The sequence below is a fragment of the Mesitornis unicolor genome, unplaced genomic scaffold (genome assembly GCF_000695765.1).
Source record: "Mesitornis unicolor isolate BGI_N332 unplaced genomic scaffold, ASM69576v1 scaffold29954, whole genome shotgun sequence".
NCBI lineage: Eukaryota > Metazoa > Chordata > Aves > Mesitornithiformes > Mesitornithidae > Mesitornis > Mesitornis unicolor.
This window is the reverse complement of record NW_010178525.1, coordinates 1,823-18,081: the sequence shown is the minus strand read 5'-3', so window position 1 is coordinate 18,081 and position 16,259 is coordinate 1,823. Positions and strand designations below refer to the sequence as shown.

The 16,259-nt window shown below is 54.7% G+C and overlaps 3 protein-coding genes across 3 annotated transcripts in view; 2 read left to right on the top strand and 1 right to left on the bottom strand.

Moving 5' to 3' along the window:
- The window catches only part of SLC29A1 (solute carrier family 29 (equilibrative nucleoside transporter), member 1), a 6,471-nt gene extending 4,367 nt beyond the window's left edge, over positions 1 to 2,104 (top strand). The window contains exons 12-13 of the mRNA XM_010182488.1: positions 1,414 to 1,613; positions 1,993 to 2,104. Coding sequence (XP_010180790.1) covers positions 1,414 to 1,613; positions 1,993 to 2,104 — 312 coding nt within the window. The remainder of the gene's footprint in view (positions 1 to 1,413; positions 1,614 to 1,992) is intronic.
- A 1,813-nt stretch (positions 2,105 to 3,917) lies between these two features.
- Positions 3,918 to 9,123, top strand: HSP90AB1 (heat shock protein 90kDa alpha (cytosolic), class B member 1). The gene is given in 21 exon segments (XM_010182490.1): positions 3,918 to 3,953; positions 4,189 to 4,335; positions 4,503 to 4,529; positions 4,531 to 4,584; positions 4,587 to 4,691; positions 4,962 to 5,055; positions 5,058 to 5,093; positions 5,299 to 5,430; positions 5,908 to 6,056; positions 6,058 to 6,222; positions 6,652 to 6,694; positions 6,730 to 6,880; positions 6,882 to 6,906; positions 7,187 to 7,293; positions 7,295 to 7,332; positions 7,504 to 7,615; positions 7,617 to 7,767; positions 8,186 to 8,248; positions 8,250 to 8,309; positions 8,311 to 8,519; positions 9,012 to 9,123. Coding segments are annotated over 21 exon segments (2,016 nt in total).
- Positions 9,124 to 12,386: 3,263 nt separating this feature from the next.
- SLC35B2 (solute carrier family 35 (adenosine 3'-phospho 5'-phosphosulfate transporter), member B2) lies at positions 12,387 to 15,778 on the bottom strand (the record flags this gene model as incomplete). The annotated part of the gene is made up of 3 exons (XM_010182489.1): positions 12,387 to 13,800; positions 15,082 to 15,242; positions 15,505 to 15,778. Coding segments are annotated over 3 exons (1,374 nt in total), but the record flags the coding sequence as incomplete, so codon positions are not given.
- Positions 15,779 to 16,259: the final 481 nt, after the last annotated feature.

Here is a 16,259-nt window from a genome sequence, read left to right as displayed (position 1 = left end):
GGGTAAGAGGGTAAAAGACAGGGCAGCCCAAAATTAAACCTCTGGCCTCCACACAGGACGCAGCTGCTTTAAGGAGCCTTGTCCTGGGAGCAGGGCAGAGGCATGCCACATGGGTCACAGAGCTGTCCCCTGCCACATCCCCTTGCTCTTATCTCCCCTGCCTGGCTCAGAGCTGCTGGGGCTGAGCGATGGCAGCTGTGATGAGGGTGGGCAAGGAAGGGGGTTGTCCTGTCTGTCTCTCTTCCTGTCCCTTCACCCACCCCCCAAGTGCCATTTCCCCCTGTATTGTTCAGGCTGTTTGTTTAGAGAAGCTCCTCGCAGCACCCTGAGCCATGAAGTCTGTCCAGGCCTGGCTTCTTCATATCCTGGAGCTGCTTCTTCCCTTGCCATCACTGCTGGCTGCCCTTCGCCTTGGCCACAGGCTGCATTGCCTCGTGTCCAGGCCGCAGCCTCCGTGGTGGGATGGCCCAGCAGGAGACATTTCCAAAACAAGGCTGTGTGGAAAGTCTGACTGCGTGTGGTTTGGGCCTCATTTCCCTGGCTGGGGGCCTGCTCGCTCCTTTCTTCCTCCGCAGGCACCAGAGGCTTCTCTTGCTGATTTGCCCATAGGCACGGCAGCTAGCCTAACCTCAGCTCCCCCTGGGGCTCATGAAGTGTCCCATGGGCACTCCCAAGGCAGGTATGGGTCTCTCCTGACCCCAGAGCCTTGTCATCAGTGATGCTGGCACCTCACCCAGATGGAGCCAGGCGCGTCTCATACCAGGGGCTGCCTCAAGCCCAGCTGGAGGGACAATACAGGGGGACGGTGCCTCCTTATTCGTCCCAGCCCCATGCATCCAGAGTTTCTGTTAAGATCTGAGGAGACTTTAATTCAGTCTGTGCCTCTCCCAGCACTGTCCCTAACAGCCCCAGCATAATCCCTTTCCCAGATCGCTGGATCTCGCCCCGCTTGGCTGGGGGATGGCGTAGGAGGCTGAAGAGCTGGTTAAAGCCCAGTTTGCAGGCCCCAAGGTGCCGGAGGGGATTGACCTCGGCCAGCCTTGTCCTGCGCCGTGGTTCGCTGCAGGAGGAGATGGCGTGAGTGTGCACAGGGCTCACACTCCGCCTGCTTCCCTGTTGTTTCCAGCAAGGGCTTAGCAGTCGCTCTCAAGCCCAGCTCGGTATTTTGGTGCTAGCGCTGCTGCTCTCCAAGTTGGGATAGGACTTACAGGGCAGTGGTGAGACCTAGTAGGACCTCCTTACCATAGTGAGTGGCAACGCTGAGACAGAGGAGGTCTGTCAGCAACTTTGCCCTGTGTGGCTCCTCTGCAGCCCCAGTGCAGTAGGGACAGCCGCTGTAGCTGCTGCCAGTATGCTGTGTGATGGGGAGTGCCCACTTGGCAGCTGCTCAGTGACCTGTGTTTTCTCTCCCAGCCTGGGAAGGACAGCTGTCTCCTGCCAGTGATGGTGGCCCTCCGTGTCATCTTTATCCCCCTTTTCATGCTGTGCAACGTGCAGCCCCGTCACTACCTGCCTGTTGTATTCTCTCATGATGCCTGGTACATCATCTTCATGATCTTCTTCTCCATCTCCAATGGCTACCTGGCCAGCCTCTGCATGTGCTTCGGGCCCAAGTGAGTAAGAGCTGGGGACAGGGGAAGGCTTGGTTACCCCCCAGGATGCCAGCCCCAGCATAACTGCAGTCTGGCTCTGCCCAGCTCTGGTGTCTGGACTTCCCAAGGGGACGGAGGTACATAGGGGATCACCACACCACCTCAGGGGAGACAACCCCAGTGTCCTGGCCTTGTGCCTCCATATCCTAAAGATAAGGAAGCTATCATTTGGGCTCTCCATTTCCCCCTCCTGCCATGCTAGGGAAGGCGCCAGACACAGTGGGGATCTGGAGGGAGTGTCTGGCTCCTCTGCGGCCTGCTCCCACCTCTCTGTTGAACTCACGGCAGAGCTTTGGGCATGCATGTCTGAGGACGTGTCTGACACCTGTTTCTCCCCTAGGAAAGTTCTTGCCCACGAAGCAGAGACAGCTGGAGCCGTCATGGCCTTTTTCCTGTCACTGGGCTTGGCCCTAGGAGCTGCTGTCTCCTTCCTGTTCCGAATTCTCATCTAGCAGAGGCACCTGGAGGGTGCAGGGACACCAAGAGACAGCTCCGCATCCTCCTCCGAGGGCCTGGACACCTTGGCACCGTGGGGGGAGAACACCTCACGCCTGCCCCTGCCAAATGCACCGTTATGGCAGATGTTACACCCAGGGACGGTTCCACTCCTGCAGGGTTGGCCTGGCTCCTGCCACGCTTGGCTTTGTGATGCCTTCAGGCCTATGTGCCTTCTCCTTCCCCATGCTGTGTGTGTAAGACCCCTGGGGTCCAGCTGCCTCCCACGCTGTGTGTTTTCCCCAGCTCAAGGCCAAAAGCCATTCAGTCTCCTCTCCGATGGAGTTGAAGGCTGGTATCCAGTGTTATTCCTTCTCTTGCCGTTGTCCCCAGGGCACCTAGGGACTTGCTCTCCTCTCCTTCCAGGTGGCCTGGAAACATCCCACACCACTTCTGCTGGTGAGACTTGCAAATGGGGAGGAGAGTCTCAACCAGCTTCATCATCCCTGTTCTCTGCTGGGTACACACTCCCCTGCCCAGCAGCATCCCAGGAGCATAGACATCCATGTCCCACCTTCATGAAGAGCCAGCACTGTGGCTAGGACAAGGAAGGAGGAGGTCTCCACACCCCACCTTCTCCCCCTTGTCCTTGCCTTTGTTCCCTACTTATTTTTTTTTCCCCGGTGATTTTTTTCCAGTTTTCTTTCTGCCTCCTGGTTGAGTGATCATGGGCTGCAACAGGAGAGGAGGCAACTCCCCACCTAGGCTGCCTTCCCTCGCCCCCTGCGCTGCAGGGGGAGGCCTGACCTCTCCCTTGGCTTTCCAACCCCTTGTCTGTGTAAATGTGTCTGTACAGTTGTCATTTTCTATAAAAATATTGAAATGCCCTTTTGGGTATGCGCGTGTGTCCATCACCACAGGGGCAAGGGCTGCTGAGGGGCAAGGGCTGAAGGGAGCGGCACCAGCATTTCGTGGGTGTCCCCACGGTCCTCTGTAGCCAGCATCAGGTGATGGAGCCCAGTGTCTCCCTGCTCTGGGGACATGGCCAGCATGGGAAGGGGGTGCTGCCCGTAGCGCCTCTGACAAGGGGATGCACCTGCGCATTTTGGGGTGCAGCAACCCATGCTATATGCACCTGGAGCTTTCCTTGTGCCTGGAACAGCTGGAGTGCCACCTCCTGCTCCTGGGGACACACACACACACACTACACCCTGGGCCTCCACCCCACACACCACCCCTGTCCCCCACACCATTCATGGCCATCACCTCCCCAGCCAGAAGTTGTAGGGCTCAGGTGCCCTCATGCCACCCCCGGCTTTCTCTTGTCAGTCAGGCATCACTCCAGCTCTGCACCACGGAGAATCCAGACTCAAAAGAGAGGATAAAAGCGTGTTTATCTTACTACCCTCAGACACTAAAATTACAGCATAGCCCATCGCTGGCTTCTAGTGGGGAAAAGGGGCCTGCTTTGCTCTGAGATCCTGACGTGACCCCCACATCACATCGCCTCCCCGACAGAACACCCCCCGCCATCTTGTCCCCTCATCCCCAAGGCCCCAGGTGACACCCAGCCTCAGGGCGTCAGAGCTCCACGGCTCTCGGGGGGCGGCCGCAGAACGGAGTCGGGACAGCGGGCACCTTCCTGGGGCCGTGTGGACCCCCGGTTCCCTGCCCAGGGCCGGAGGGAGCCGAAGCAGCACTGCTGCAGGGCTACCACTGACCCCTTCGAAAACCGGTGGAGCCCATGCACACCACAACCCAACTGCAACATTGCCCCTCCGCTGCCGCCCGCGGGAAATAGCCCCGGCAAGGAGCGGGCCGGATAGCGACATGAGGGCTATGCACCCGGCCTCCACCATGGCCTCCGTCCTTAAACGGCAGTGAAGGTGGACCCCACGCACAGTCATACTGCGGGAACCAAGGCCGTTTTAAGGCGGAAGAATTCAGTGGGTGCTGCGACATCACCGTCTCTATAAAATGCGGGTGGGGGGGGGTAGGTTTTCTACTGGTCGCTTGCTTACGGCGGCGTTGGGACTCTCAGCTGGGTCCTGTTTTCGCGCCGCCCTTTCCCCGGCGCTGACGGGCTGTGGTTGCGTTGTAGGTGCCTGAGGAAGTGCAGCGTGGGGAGGAGGATGCGGAGACCTTCTCCTTCCAGGCGGAGATCGCTCAGCTCACGTCCCTCATTATCACCACCTTCTGTTACAACAAGGGGATCTTTCTGCGGGAGCTGAACTCCAGCACCTGCGACGTGGTCCGGGCCCTGCTCGCCCGTCCTCGGGGGAGGCTAATGGCCTTCCGAGGGTGCGCAGGGGAGAGACTGGTTGTCTGGGTGGCCTGTGAGGCTTGTGGTGCTGGGGGAGGGAGGTGGTAGTTGAGTATGGAGCCCATGGCGAGCATTCCCCCCCCCTCCCCTAGGCGCTGGATAAGATCTGTTATGAGAGTCTTAACATATCCCTCCGAGCTAGACAGTAGTAAGGGCCTCAAGATCGACATAGTCTCCCTACCCCCCAGGACCACATGCTCACCCTGGTGGACACTGGCTTCACCAACAACCTGGGCACTCTTGCCAAATCTGGTACCAAACCCTTCATGGAAGCCCTGCAGGTGGGTTACCTTTGGCTAAAGTTCCCTAAGGTTTGGGCTACAGGCTTCCTTTGGTGTGTAGCCCCAGCCCTGCTGCCTTTCTTGCTGTTGTAGTTGTGTGTGTGTGCGCTTACCCGGTTCTCTAGCAGCAGGGAGGAGCTGAAGGTAGGGCTGCGTGACTGTTGGCACTCGCCCCTTTTTCTCTGCATGCTGTCCCAGTTCTTTGTTGCTGTGAACCAGTTGCATCTCCTGTTTCTTCACTGGTCCATTAGCCTTTCTCTGCTTTCCCAGGCTGGTGCAGACATCTCCGTGATTGGGCAGTTTGGTGTGAGTTTCTACTCTGCCTATCTGGTGGCTGAGAAGCTGCTTGTCATTACCAAGCATAATCAGCTGGGTGCTCCTTTACTGTCCTAACTGCCTATGGTACATATTGTGCAAGAAACCAAACATGTTTCTCTGCTAGAAGCGCCCCTTTTCCTGATGCTCCCTAGAGCTGTACTGCTTTTTTAGTCATGCTTGTTAATGTTAGATATCAAGTAGTGTTTAAGCTTGAGGAGCTGGCCCCACTTGCTCTCTGCCCTTTAACACTATGCCCTGAAACGCTGATGTTTCTTTTACCACACCATAGGTAAGCCCATTAGACAAGGCACCAAAGTGATCCTGTATTTGAAGGAGGACCAGACAGAGTACTTGGAGGAGTGGCATGTCAAAGAGGTGGTGAAGAAGCACTCCCAGCTCGTTGGCTACCCTGTCACTCTATGTATGGGAAGGACTGTGAGGACCCACTGGAAGGGGAAGGCAGGAGTGGGTGATGGTGGGAGCAGAAGCCTGGAAAAGAGCGGAGTATGGTTTTCCATTTCCTTCCATAGTTGCTGGGTATTGAGCAGTGGTGCTCCCAGCTTCTGTGGCCAGAGGTGATTTGAGGCTGAGGGCTTATTGGAGGTGAAGACGGTGGGTGTCTAGCCATGCTTTTAGCCTTTGATCTGTGCAGCTGGAGGTCATCTAAACCAGCCATGGAGGGAGGAGAGTTTTCTGTCTCTTTTCTCATCTTCTTACACATAGGTTTTGGTTGCATGAGCTGTGGAGGGATTCTGAGGACTGGTTTCAGGAGAAGCCCTGGTTCCAGGCATTGCATTTGTTGAGCCTTGAAGGACACTCATTTCTCTCATCTGGAGCAAAAGGATTCCTGGTAACAGTTACTTGGGGCTGAACTTAACTCTTGTTTGTCCCTTTCTCCACAGATGGAGAAGGAGCATGAGAAAGATCAGCGGTGATGAGGCAGAGGAGGAGAAAGAAGAGAAGGAAGAGGAAGAGTCAGCATCCAAAGATGAGGAGAAACCCAAAATCAAGGATGTGGACTCAGATGAGGAGGAGGAAGAGGGAGACAAAGAAGAAAAAGACCAAGAAAATCAAGGAGAAATATATTGACTAGGAGGAGCTGAACAAGATCAAATCTATTTGGACCCGCAACCCTGATGATATCACCCAGAAGGAGTATGATGAGTTCTACAAAAGCCTCACCAATGACTGGGAGTACCAACTGGCTGTCAAGGTGGGTGCTGAGCCACCCTGGCTCCCTGTAAGAGACAGAGGGCCACTTTCTAGTCCATACCCAGAGCCACCACGTGGTTGTGGCTCCATACGGGCCTGAGGGCCACTTGGTTGTGCCTCAGCCTGCACTGTGACTCCCATGCAGGTGGAGGGGTTGGCAGTGCCAGCCTAGAAGCAGGACAAGAGGGTGTTGCATCTCAGAGAAGCATGACTCCCATCCCAGCCTGCTGGTTGCCAGAGAGCCATGACATGTAGAGGGCAGTGGGGCTGAGGAAGGGGAAATGCAGGCTGGTTGGATGCTAGAGACCCTGCTGTGCCCTGCCATCAGCCCCAGTGCTGAGTGAGGATCAGCAGTTCAACCTGCCCATAGCAGGTCCTGGGGGAAGGGGGAGCGCCATGGCAGCAGCTTTTTTCCTTCCTGGCTCTGTAGCACTTTTCTGTGGAAGGGTAGCTGGAATTCAGGGCCCTGCTCTTCATCCTGACTCCTGTTTTCATTTTTTGTATTCAGACTTCATCCATGGCATTGTGGACTCAGAGGACCTGCCTCTGAACATACCTTGTGAGATGCTCCAGCAGAGCAAGATCCACAGAGACATTGTGAAGAAATGCTTGGAGCTCTTCTCTGAGCTAGCAGAGGACAAAGAGAACAACAAGAAATTTTGAGGCCTTTTCCAAGAACCTGAAGGTGAGAGCTGGGCACCTTGCACCTGAAGGAGGGAGGGGCCCATGACCTGTCTGCCTGAGGAGCAATCTTGTCCCTGTGCCACATCTTCTCTGCATGGCAGTTAGGATAGAGGTGGTCTTGCAAATGTCCCAGAGAACCTTTGTGGGCAGCTGGCCCCTCTGGCAGCCCTTGACCCAGGACTCAAATGGTCAAGGTACAGGCAGAGATAGCTGTACCTCGGGGGTGGCCAAGTGCATGCAAGTCCCATCCTGGAGACTTCATGCACCTCTTCTGCCCCCAGCTGGGCATCCATGAGGACTCGACCAACCAAAAGCGCCTTTTGGAGCTGCTGTGTTACCACATGCCCCAGTCAGGCAATGAGGTAAATTCACTTTCAGAGTATGTCCTGTATGAAGGAGACTCAGAAGAGTATCTGCTACCTCACAGGTGAGCCAGAGCTCCTCCATGCCCTAGTGAGGTGAAGGCAGGTTACGTGCCTACTAGCCCTCTAACTTAAAGCAGATTCCTCAGGGCAGGTCCTGCTGCCTTCAACAGCCCCTCCCTGCTGAATCACAGCCCCTACCTGGGGGCTTCTTGACATCTCATTTCTACACCCAGGGGAAAGCAAGGAGCAGGTTGCTTGCTTGGCCTTTGTGGAGTGTGTGTGGAAGTGTGGCTTTGAGGTGGTCTATGTGACAGAGCTTGTTGACAAGTACTGCATGCAGGAGCTCAGAGTTTGATGGCAAGGCCCTGGTATTAGTCACCAAGGAAGGGCTGGAGCTGACTGAGGATGAGAATGAGAAAAAGAAGATGGAGAGCAAGGCCAAGTTCAAGACCCCCTGCAAACTCATGAAGGACATCCTAGACAAGAAGGTGAGATGGGCAGAGAGCTCAGCCCAGGGCTGTGTCCTGGGCTGGAGGGAGGAGAGCTGGGCCCTCTGTGATGCCTGCAAGGGCCCCAGCTTAATGCATGCCTCTCATCTCCTGCAGAGGAGCTGCTAAAGGAGACTGGAGGTCCCAGCATGTGCTGCATTGTCTTGCTCTAAGCAGTAAGGCTGCAGGTGAGGGGCACTGACCCAAATATGCGCATTGATGGGAGAGGGTAAGGTGTGGGAAACGTGCAGTGGGTACTGAAGGTGCTGGCTGAGCTGCCCAACCTAGCCTGTGCAGCAGCCCTGGAGCTGTTTGGAAGATCTCTTGCTTTGAGTGGTTGCAAAGACCTGGGGTATCATATGTTGTGGCTGGGCCCACCCCAGGGTGTAGAGGACCTTGCTAAGATAACCTGTGGTTACACTGGCAGGTAACTATCTCAAACCAGTTGGTCTCATCTCCCTGCTGCATTGTCAGTGGCACCTACAGTTGGATTGGCCAACTTGGAGCCCATCATGAAGGCTCGGGCACTGCGGGATAACTCTTTTATGGGCTTATATGATGGCCAAGAAGCACCTGGAGATCAACCCTGACCACCCGATTGTGGAAACCCTCCACCAGAAGGCTGATGCTGACAAGAATGACAAAGCTGTCGATGACCTGGTGGTGCTGCTCTTTGAAACTACTCTGTTGTCCTCTGGTTTCTCCCTGGAAGATTCCCAGACCCACTCCAACTGCATCTACAGGATGATCAAACTGGGGCTTGTAAGTGTAATGCAGCTTCTTGGTCCTGAAATCAGGTTAGCTAGGCAGGCCAGCGTGTAACTGTAATGGGGCAGGGGAGAGACCAGTAAGTGACCCATGCTGGTGTGATGGGTAGAACTGGCTGTGTGTGTAAGGTAGCATGGCCAAGCAGAAACCTGGAACAATCTACTTTGGGTGGGCTCAGAGCTCTGAGTGGACTGTCCTGTCCCCCATGAGGCCAAGACCCACGACCAGGCTGCTCAGATGACAAGCTGGGGCTTTTCAGTTCCTGATGGTGGATGTCAGAAGTCTGCCATGGGAGATGTGACCCATCTGGTGAAACAGCTTGTGCTTGCACCCAACTTTTTTCTCCAAACTGGTCTTTTTGGACAAAAATGTAAATGAAGAGGTGCTGTGGCTTGACATAACTATTGGGTGCTAATAGTGCTGTCCCTCAGCCTCTGGGATCACTTGGTGTGACTTAGGGGCCTCACCTCTCCCTCTCCTCTCTCGGGCATTGATGAAGATGAGGTAACTGCAGAGGAGCCCAGTGCAGCTGTCCCTGATGAAATCCACCCTCTGGAGGGAGATGAAGACACATCTTGCATGGAAGAGGTAGAGTAAAGTAGGAGGAAGCCTCTTCCCTTGCCTGCTAGGCCTCTGCCCCATCTCATGTCTGCTTAGAAGTGGGTCTGCTTCAACTGGCTGCAACTGACTCCTCGGTGGTGTCTCCTTTTTGGATTTGGTTGGTTGGGCTTGTTTTGGGGTTTTTTGTGGTTTTTTTTTTTTTTTTTTTATTTGGCAGAGGGCAGGAGGGCATGATTCCCTGTTTGTCAGTAGTGAGTGACTCAGGCAGCCCAAGGCCTGTCTGTTGTGTCTTTCTGCTTGTGTAGGAACTGCAGATGGGGAGTGGAGGTGAGGAGGCATCAGGCTTCCCCTCTTCTCCCTCCAGTGGGGTCTCCGGTGTTCCTAGTAGGCATCAAACACTGTCCTTGTTCCATTGGCATGGAAGAGCCCTTCCTCTGAGCTGCTGCTTCCTCCTTGAGCCCCCAGGGTTGTATTTTGGGTGGCTTGGTTATTTTTTTTTTTTCTGTTTGTTTGCTTTTCTGTTTTGTTTTACTGGAATTAAAGTATCAAAGACTGGTTTACACATCAGGGTCCCTTGTGTTTCATGCCTATCATATGGAGGAAGGGGTCTCAGCTTGTTCCTGAGGGTATTGGGTCACTGGTCTCTCCCCATCCTGACAGCTTTTCATAGCTCTGCTGTAGCTGATCTCTACCCCTTCCTTTGCCCAGGCATCATGAAGTGGCTACAAGAAACACCTGACCTGCTGTGCAGGTGAGGTTGCCTCCAGCTGGGCAGTTCTCCATGCAGAGCACTGCATTCCCAGTCTGTGTGTGTTAGCTGTGCCCTGCTGCTGGCTGCTCGGATCTGAGCATCCCTGGGGCAGGAGCGGTGGCAGAAGCCATCTGCCCCTTTCCTTGCAGTGCAGAGCCAGGGCTGGAGTGACAGCTCAGGACTGTACTTGAGCTGCCTCTCTTAGGCCAAGCTGCTCTTGCTCTGTGCTCTAGCCCCCACCTTTCCTCCCACCTCCACAGCCTGCCCTTTCAGGGCTTCTGCAGCCCTGGGGGATGTTGGCAGTGTCTGGCCACTCCCTGGCTTTTGCCTGTGTCAAGAGAGGTCAAGGACATCACTTCTGCTCCTTGCACCCAGTTCACACCCCACAAGCAGGGTTTGTCACCCTTGGCCAGTTGCCCCTGGGCTTTGTCAGGGGAGAGTGACGCCACCATCAAGTTAGGGATCACAGGCACAAACTGAGCAGGCTTTAGCCAGCATCCATCCTCAACTGGGAGGGAGGAGGCAGAGCCCACAGGTCCCAGCAGCAGCACCACAGCCAGGCCCCTGGCTTAGCCCTAGGGCAGGTGCCAGAGTCCCTCAGTGCACACCAAGCTGCTGTGCTGCCAGTGTGGCTGCTGGTTTGGTGCAGGGTGCTAGGACAGTGCTGGAGCTGAGCTAGCCACTGCCTTCAGCGTGGTTTTCTTTTCCCAAGATAGGAGGGGGTGGGGGGGGGGAAGTTTAAGATTTCTCTCAGGACAGGAAAGTTTTGCCAAATAAAGAATTTACTTCAGCAATTTAACTTACAGTGTTTTGGTTGTTTGGGTTCCCCCCCCCGCCCTGTGTTTTTTTCTTTAAATCTACATTTAATAGAAAGAGGTATCCCAGTCCCAACCAGGCAGACTTTTTCTTTTTAACCAAAATTTTAAAAAATATAATCCATTTCATTTTGTCTGTCAGCAGATGGTCAGACTTGATGGGGCTCTGAGCAACCTGATCTGGTAACATTGTCCCTGCTTCCTGCAGGGGGGGGTGGACTAGATGATCTTTAAAGGTCCCTTCCAACCCAACACGTTCTGATTCTCTGCTAGGGGCAAACATTTGGGGTAATTTGTAGGGGAAGGATGAAAGGCTGTGAGGCTACACAGGTGCTTTCAAGAACTTGGAGCCAGGAAAGGAGCACAGGTAAAACTGCTGAAGAGCTGAGTGCTCTGAAGCCTGGGCTGTGCTCAGTACCAAGTCTGTTATCCCCAAGTCAGCACTGTGATAAGCAGCTCCTGTCCCTCATCTCCTCCTCTGTTTCTCCTCTAGTCCTCACCTGAGTCTCCCCTTTCTCTAGCTCTGCTGGGGGGCTGGTGTTGGTACAGATGCACCCCAGGAAGGGTGTGCTCTTCCAAGGCCTTGCTACAGCACTGGTGGCCCTGGCTAGCAGGTGCTCAGCAGGCCTCTGTGCCATCTCTAGCTATCTATGGAGGCTACAGCTCTGTTACTTGCTCTACCATGCGGGGAACCCAGGAGCCAAACCAGAATCAGGCTGTGATGGCTCCTCCACTAGCCCACCAGCATAAAAGATGTCCAGACCTAGCTATGCTCCCCGGTTGTTTGTGCAAGGATGTTGTGTCAGGCCTTGTAGCTGTGGGTCCAACTCTGGCTGCTACCTGCCTGGGTAAAGGCAGAAGCACCTGTGTTTGGAAAAGAAAGACAGCTCTGCTGTCCCAGAGAGATTAGGGACACCAGAAGGGTTGGGAAGTGTTTCCCCTCCTTCCACGTACATGGCGGGGGGTGGGGGGGAACCAAAAAACATTTACCCCCAGGGTACTATATGCAACATATTTTTAATTTAATAAAATGAGAAAAAAAAGTTGCCTTTCAAAAGTACCAAAACCTGCTGGCTTGTCAGGTTGTGTCGATGAGAAAAGGGTTAACCAGTAAAACCCAGGCTCCTGGGGCAGAGCATCTTCCACGGTTCTGTCCCCTGCTGCCTGAGGGACAGGTGCCCACTTGCTCTGTCCTCTGCTGCCTGGGGAGCAGGAACAAGGCACCGCAAGTGGGCTCTGCCCCATCTCTCAGTCCTCCAGGCACAGTGGGGCTCTGGCTGGGCCCCAGGAAAGCTGGGCAATGCCTCCAGTTGGCAGGAAGAAGAGGGGCTATCTGTGCTTCTCTGGCAACTACAAAGCCCAGAAACCACAGCACTGAGACACCCCAAGGCGATGCTGGGGCTTCTGGGCAGTGTAGCCTTTGGCCTGTAACAGCAACGGATGTAACCAAAAAGCAACCTCTAACAACTCAGCAAACCTTGGGAACTGTACTGCCCAGCCTCAGTATCTGCATAAGAATCAGCCTGGGCTGAGGGGAGCAAAGAAAAGTATCTCAAGAGCCGGGGCAATTAACTGATAAAACCAAACTGGGAGGTACTGGTTTTCACTGCAGAGTGCCCTCCCAGAGCAGATGCCAGGCTGGGGGCAGGAGTCCTTCCCTTAGCTGTGCCTGTCCTCCCTGGAGCACCTCCTGCAAGGGGGCTGAGAGAGCTCCCCGCCACGGGACAGGCTCAGCTTGGGACTTACCACCTCACACGGAGGTGTTTCAAAAAGAAAGCTACTGTTTTGCTTGCCCTTTCCTCCTTCTGAGCTCTGTAATAGTGACAGAAATGGAGGAGCATTAGCCAGAGGCAAGATGGTGGCAGGGAAAAGAGCTCCCTCGTTCATTAGTGACCTTGGAGAGAAGCCACAAGACACAGGTGGGACAAGAGTACCAGCAGCCCCATATGGTGAGCCCCCAGGCCTGTGCCTTGGCTGGAAGTCTTTGACCCATTAAGGCAAATGGAAAGATTTGGAGCTGTGGCAGCCCAGAGCATTTCCTAGGCTTGTTCCAGCCCCTTCCCCAGGAAAAGCAGGTGGAAAAGTGAGTCACTGGTCCAGTCTATCCATACCCCACCATGCTTCTCAGCAGGTTCCGAGAAATCAAGCAAGTGCCCCCTGGCAGAGGCAGGACAGCAGGCACAGCTTAAACGCCACAGCCCCAGCTCCTTAGACCTTTTGTACAGGGGTCTCGCCTGGCGGGAGCTTCTTACTTCGTTTCTTCATGCGGCTGCGGGCGTAAATGCGGAGGAAGAGGGCCATGAAGACAACGGCTACGCCCAGCCCGCCCACCACAGTGACACTGTGTCCATAGATGAGGCAGGAGAGGAGGATGGCAAAGGCCTGTCGGAGCGTCATGATGATGGTGAAGACAGCTGCCCCGAATTGGCTGATGGTGTAGAAGATGAAGAGCTGGCCACAGGCAGAGCAGACCGAGAGCAGCACGGCGTGGGCTGTGAACTCTGAGTGGCGGGCCATGAAGCGTACCGACTCCAGCAAGGCACCCTGCTCCAAGAGCGAGCCCACCGTGAAAAGGCAGGAGAAGACATTGACGCCAAACATCATCTGCACAGGAGACATCTTGTAGGTGAAGAGTGCGTCCTGCCAGTTGGAGGTGAAGCTGTCGAAGAGTATGTAGCCAGCCAGGAGGACGACGCCAGAGAAAGTGGTGACAGTGGACACGTGCCTGTTGGGAGCACTGGAGAGCAGGAACATGCTGACCCCCACGGAGATGAGGGCAGCAGTCAGGTACTCCCAGTACTCGTAACTCTTTCGTGATACCAGTTTGCCCATCATCATCACTGGGATCACTTTGGAGGCCTTAGCCAGCACTTGGGTGGGGAAGCTGACGTATTTGAGTGCCTCATACTGGCACCAGCTGCTGAGGATATTGGAGAGGGAGGCAAAGGAGTATTTGTACATGGGAGCCCCGTGGCGTGGCTGCTTGGTCAGGGCACAGTACAGACCAGCCACTGTGAAGGCCAGGATGCGGTTCATGAACACTAGGAACTGGGAGTCCTTGAACTTCTCACCGGGATCTGTTTCAGTGGCACCGTACGTTCTTGTCATCACACGCTCCTGGACAACGCCCCACGTGAGGTAGGAGACCTGCAAAGTGGGAGGAGCACAGGATGAATCAGGACCCACAGCCGCAGCTGCAAGCAACCATGGGAAGAACAGACCCCAGGAGAGATCCTTGCTTGCCCCAGTGTTGCCTCATCCTCTGCACGGCAATGCTTCCCTGAGACACTGGGAGATGGGGCCATCCCCCACTCCACCCTGAGGGAACCCAGTGTCCCATGCGGTTACAACTAGGAACATCCCGTCCTAAACAAAACCCACTCAGTTTACAGTCTCTTCACAGGAAGAGAAGCCCACAAAGCAAACATCCTGGCATACAGCGAGCAGTTACGCTTTAACCTGCCAGTTGAACCAGACTGACGGGATGAGGGAACATTATTGATGCACAGCTGCAGTTTTGGTGCCAGCTCCCTGCCGCAGGTCCTGGCAGCTTTCCCAGTGGCCACTGCATTGGTTTTCACTCCCAGCTCTCTAGGTTCAGTTCTTCCATCCAAATCAATTCTACTTTCAAACCCAGCAGACAGAATTGTCCATGGACAACCACTGTTCTGGCTGTCACCTCCACTACTTCTGGTGCAACAAGCCCCTCACAGAAGAAACACAGACTTCCTCTCACCACACATTCCCTCCCGAGAAACTGAGGCACAAAGAGATGGAAGAACTTGGTGGTGACCCACAGCAAGTCTGAATGGGCTGGGATAGAAGGGCAGAGGGTGGGTGTCTTCTGCTGGCTGTGGGATGTGTCAATTTTTCCATCACAATGCCCACATTTCTATTTTTTAGTCCTCACAGACCCAAAAATCTGCTCTTCCAAATGATGCTCAGGCTGTAGCTGAGACTTAGGGAAACTAAGATTAAAATTCCCTGTTTGTCTGCAGCTGAATGGGGTATTTCTCTCCAGTATTCTAATTCAGTCCATCAAGAGAGGACGCATCAGCCGCAGAAGGAGAGCTGGAGGAAAGCCTGGGAGATAAGAGGGCTCAAACTATCTGCTGCTCTGACGTGAGAGCCAGAACAAGAGTAGCCATAACAATCTGCTGAATCACAGAATCTTCCCTGTCCCTGGCTGCAGAAGGCTGTGATCATATGGACAGGAGGTCCCAACCCAGACAACAACTGACCAACCAGCAGCTGACACAGCAGCTCTGGTGGACTGTCCTGGCTGAGAGGCTCTGTCCCAGCCTCCAATCCTGCCCCGATCAAGGACAGCACTGCATCCTTGGTCTTCAAGGAACAAACAGCCACAAACACACTGCCCACCTCCTCCTCCCAACATGGGATGGCCACACACATGCACAGAGCCCCTACCTGTAGACCAGCAGCGCAGAAGAGCAGCTTGAAGACCTGTCGGGCTGTAGAGGACTCCGCAGGCTCTGCTCGGGGTGGCAGGGAGCCATCCTCCTGGTGTACAGACTTTACCTCAGAGCCAAACACGCATGCTTTGATGACAGGGAAGCAAATGCCTCGACCTGGAGAGGGTAAAAGAAAACAGAGAAAGACTCAACCATATCCTGGGCACCACAAGATACAGTAGTTTGAGGTGAGGCCTCCCTCCTTTCTAGCTTCTGCATCTGCTGGCACAGGGGGCTGAGAAATTTGTTTCAAGGTAGCACCTGGATAGCTCTGGGATGCAGCACTGCAAGCAGCTCACTCATGGTCTGACAAAGCAGGTCAGGCCAAATAGGGTGCTCAAAGGGAGGCAGGATGTGGAAGGGAAGCTCCTGCCCTTACCTGTCTCCAGGTAATTCCTTCTCTTGAAGTACTGGATGAGGAGGAATCCTGGCACCACAATACTTGCGTAGCTAGCAGCATTCACAAAGAAACGGTAGAGCCAGAAGTCCCCCCACGAGTCCTGCAGGGCCGGGGGGAACTGTTCACCAGTAGCCATGGTAGGGAGTGAAGCCAGCATGAGGGGAAGGCAAAATCTGTGGAGAGAGAAAGAGGCAGGCAGTGGGCAACCAGCACATGGCCAGGTCTGCTCTGCGTGCCTGCGCTGCCTGGCCTGCTGCCCACCAGCAGGCAGCACCCAGGTCCCACAACAGCGATGATGGCAGCATATGGAGTGGGAAAAGCCCTCTGGAGTTCAGAAGCATGTGCCAGACTTTTGTTTGCTTCTGTTAAGGCTGTTTGGTCTGGCTTCAGAACACGTGGACTTAGAAACTTGGATTTTCAGGATTGGAGAGAGCACCTGAACACTGTTGTAGCCATCTGGTTTTGACAACGCCCTTACTCCAAATGCAAGGAGCGCCTTGCACCTCACCTTTCCAGGTCAAACTTTTAGTGCAGCTCCTGGGTAGAAAAAGAAAAGGTCATCGGATGGAAAAAGCGACTTCTACCTAGCGGCTCATGTTTCAAGCCTGTGGCCAGAGTGGCCTTCCTCTGAGAGCGAATAGTTCAGAGCTTCCCCTACACCAGCTGAGCAGAGGAGAGCCGGGCTGGGGAGGTCTCCGGCTGCCAGCCCCCCCCCACCTCCCCACGCAGGCGTG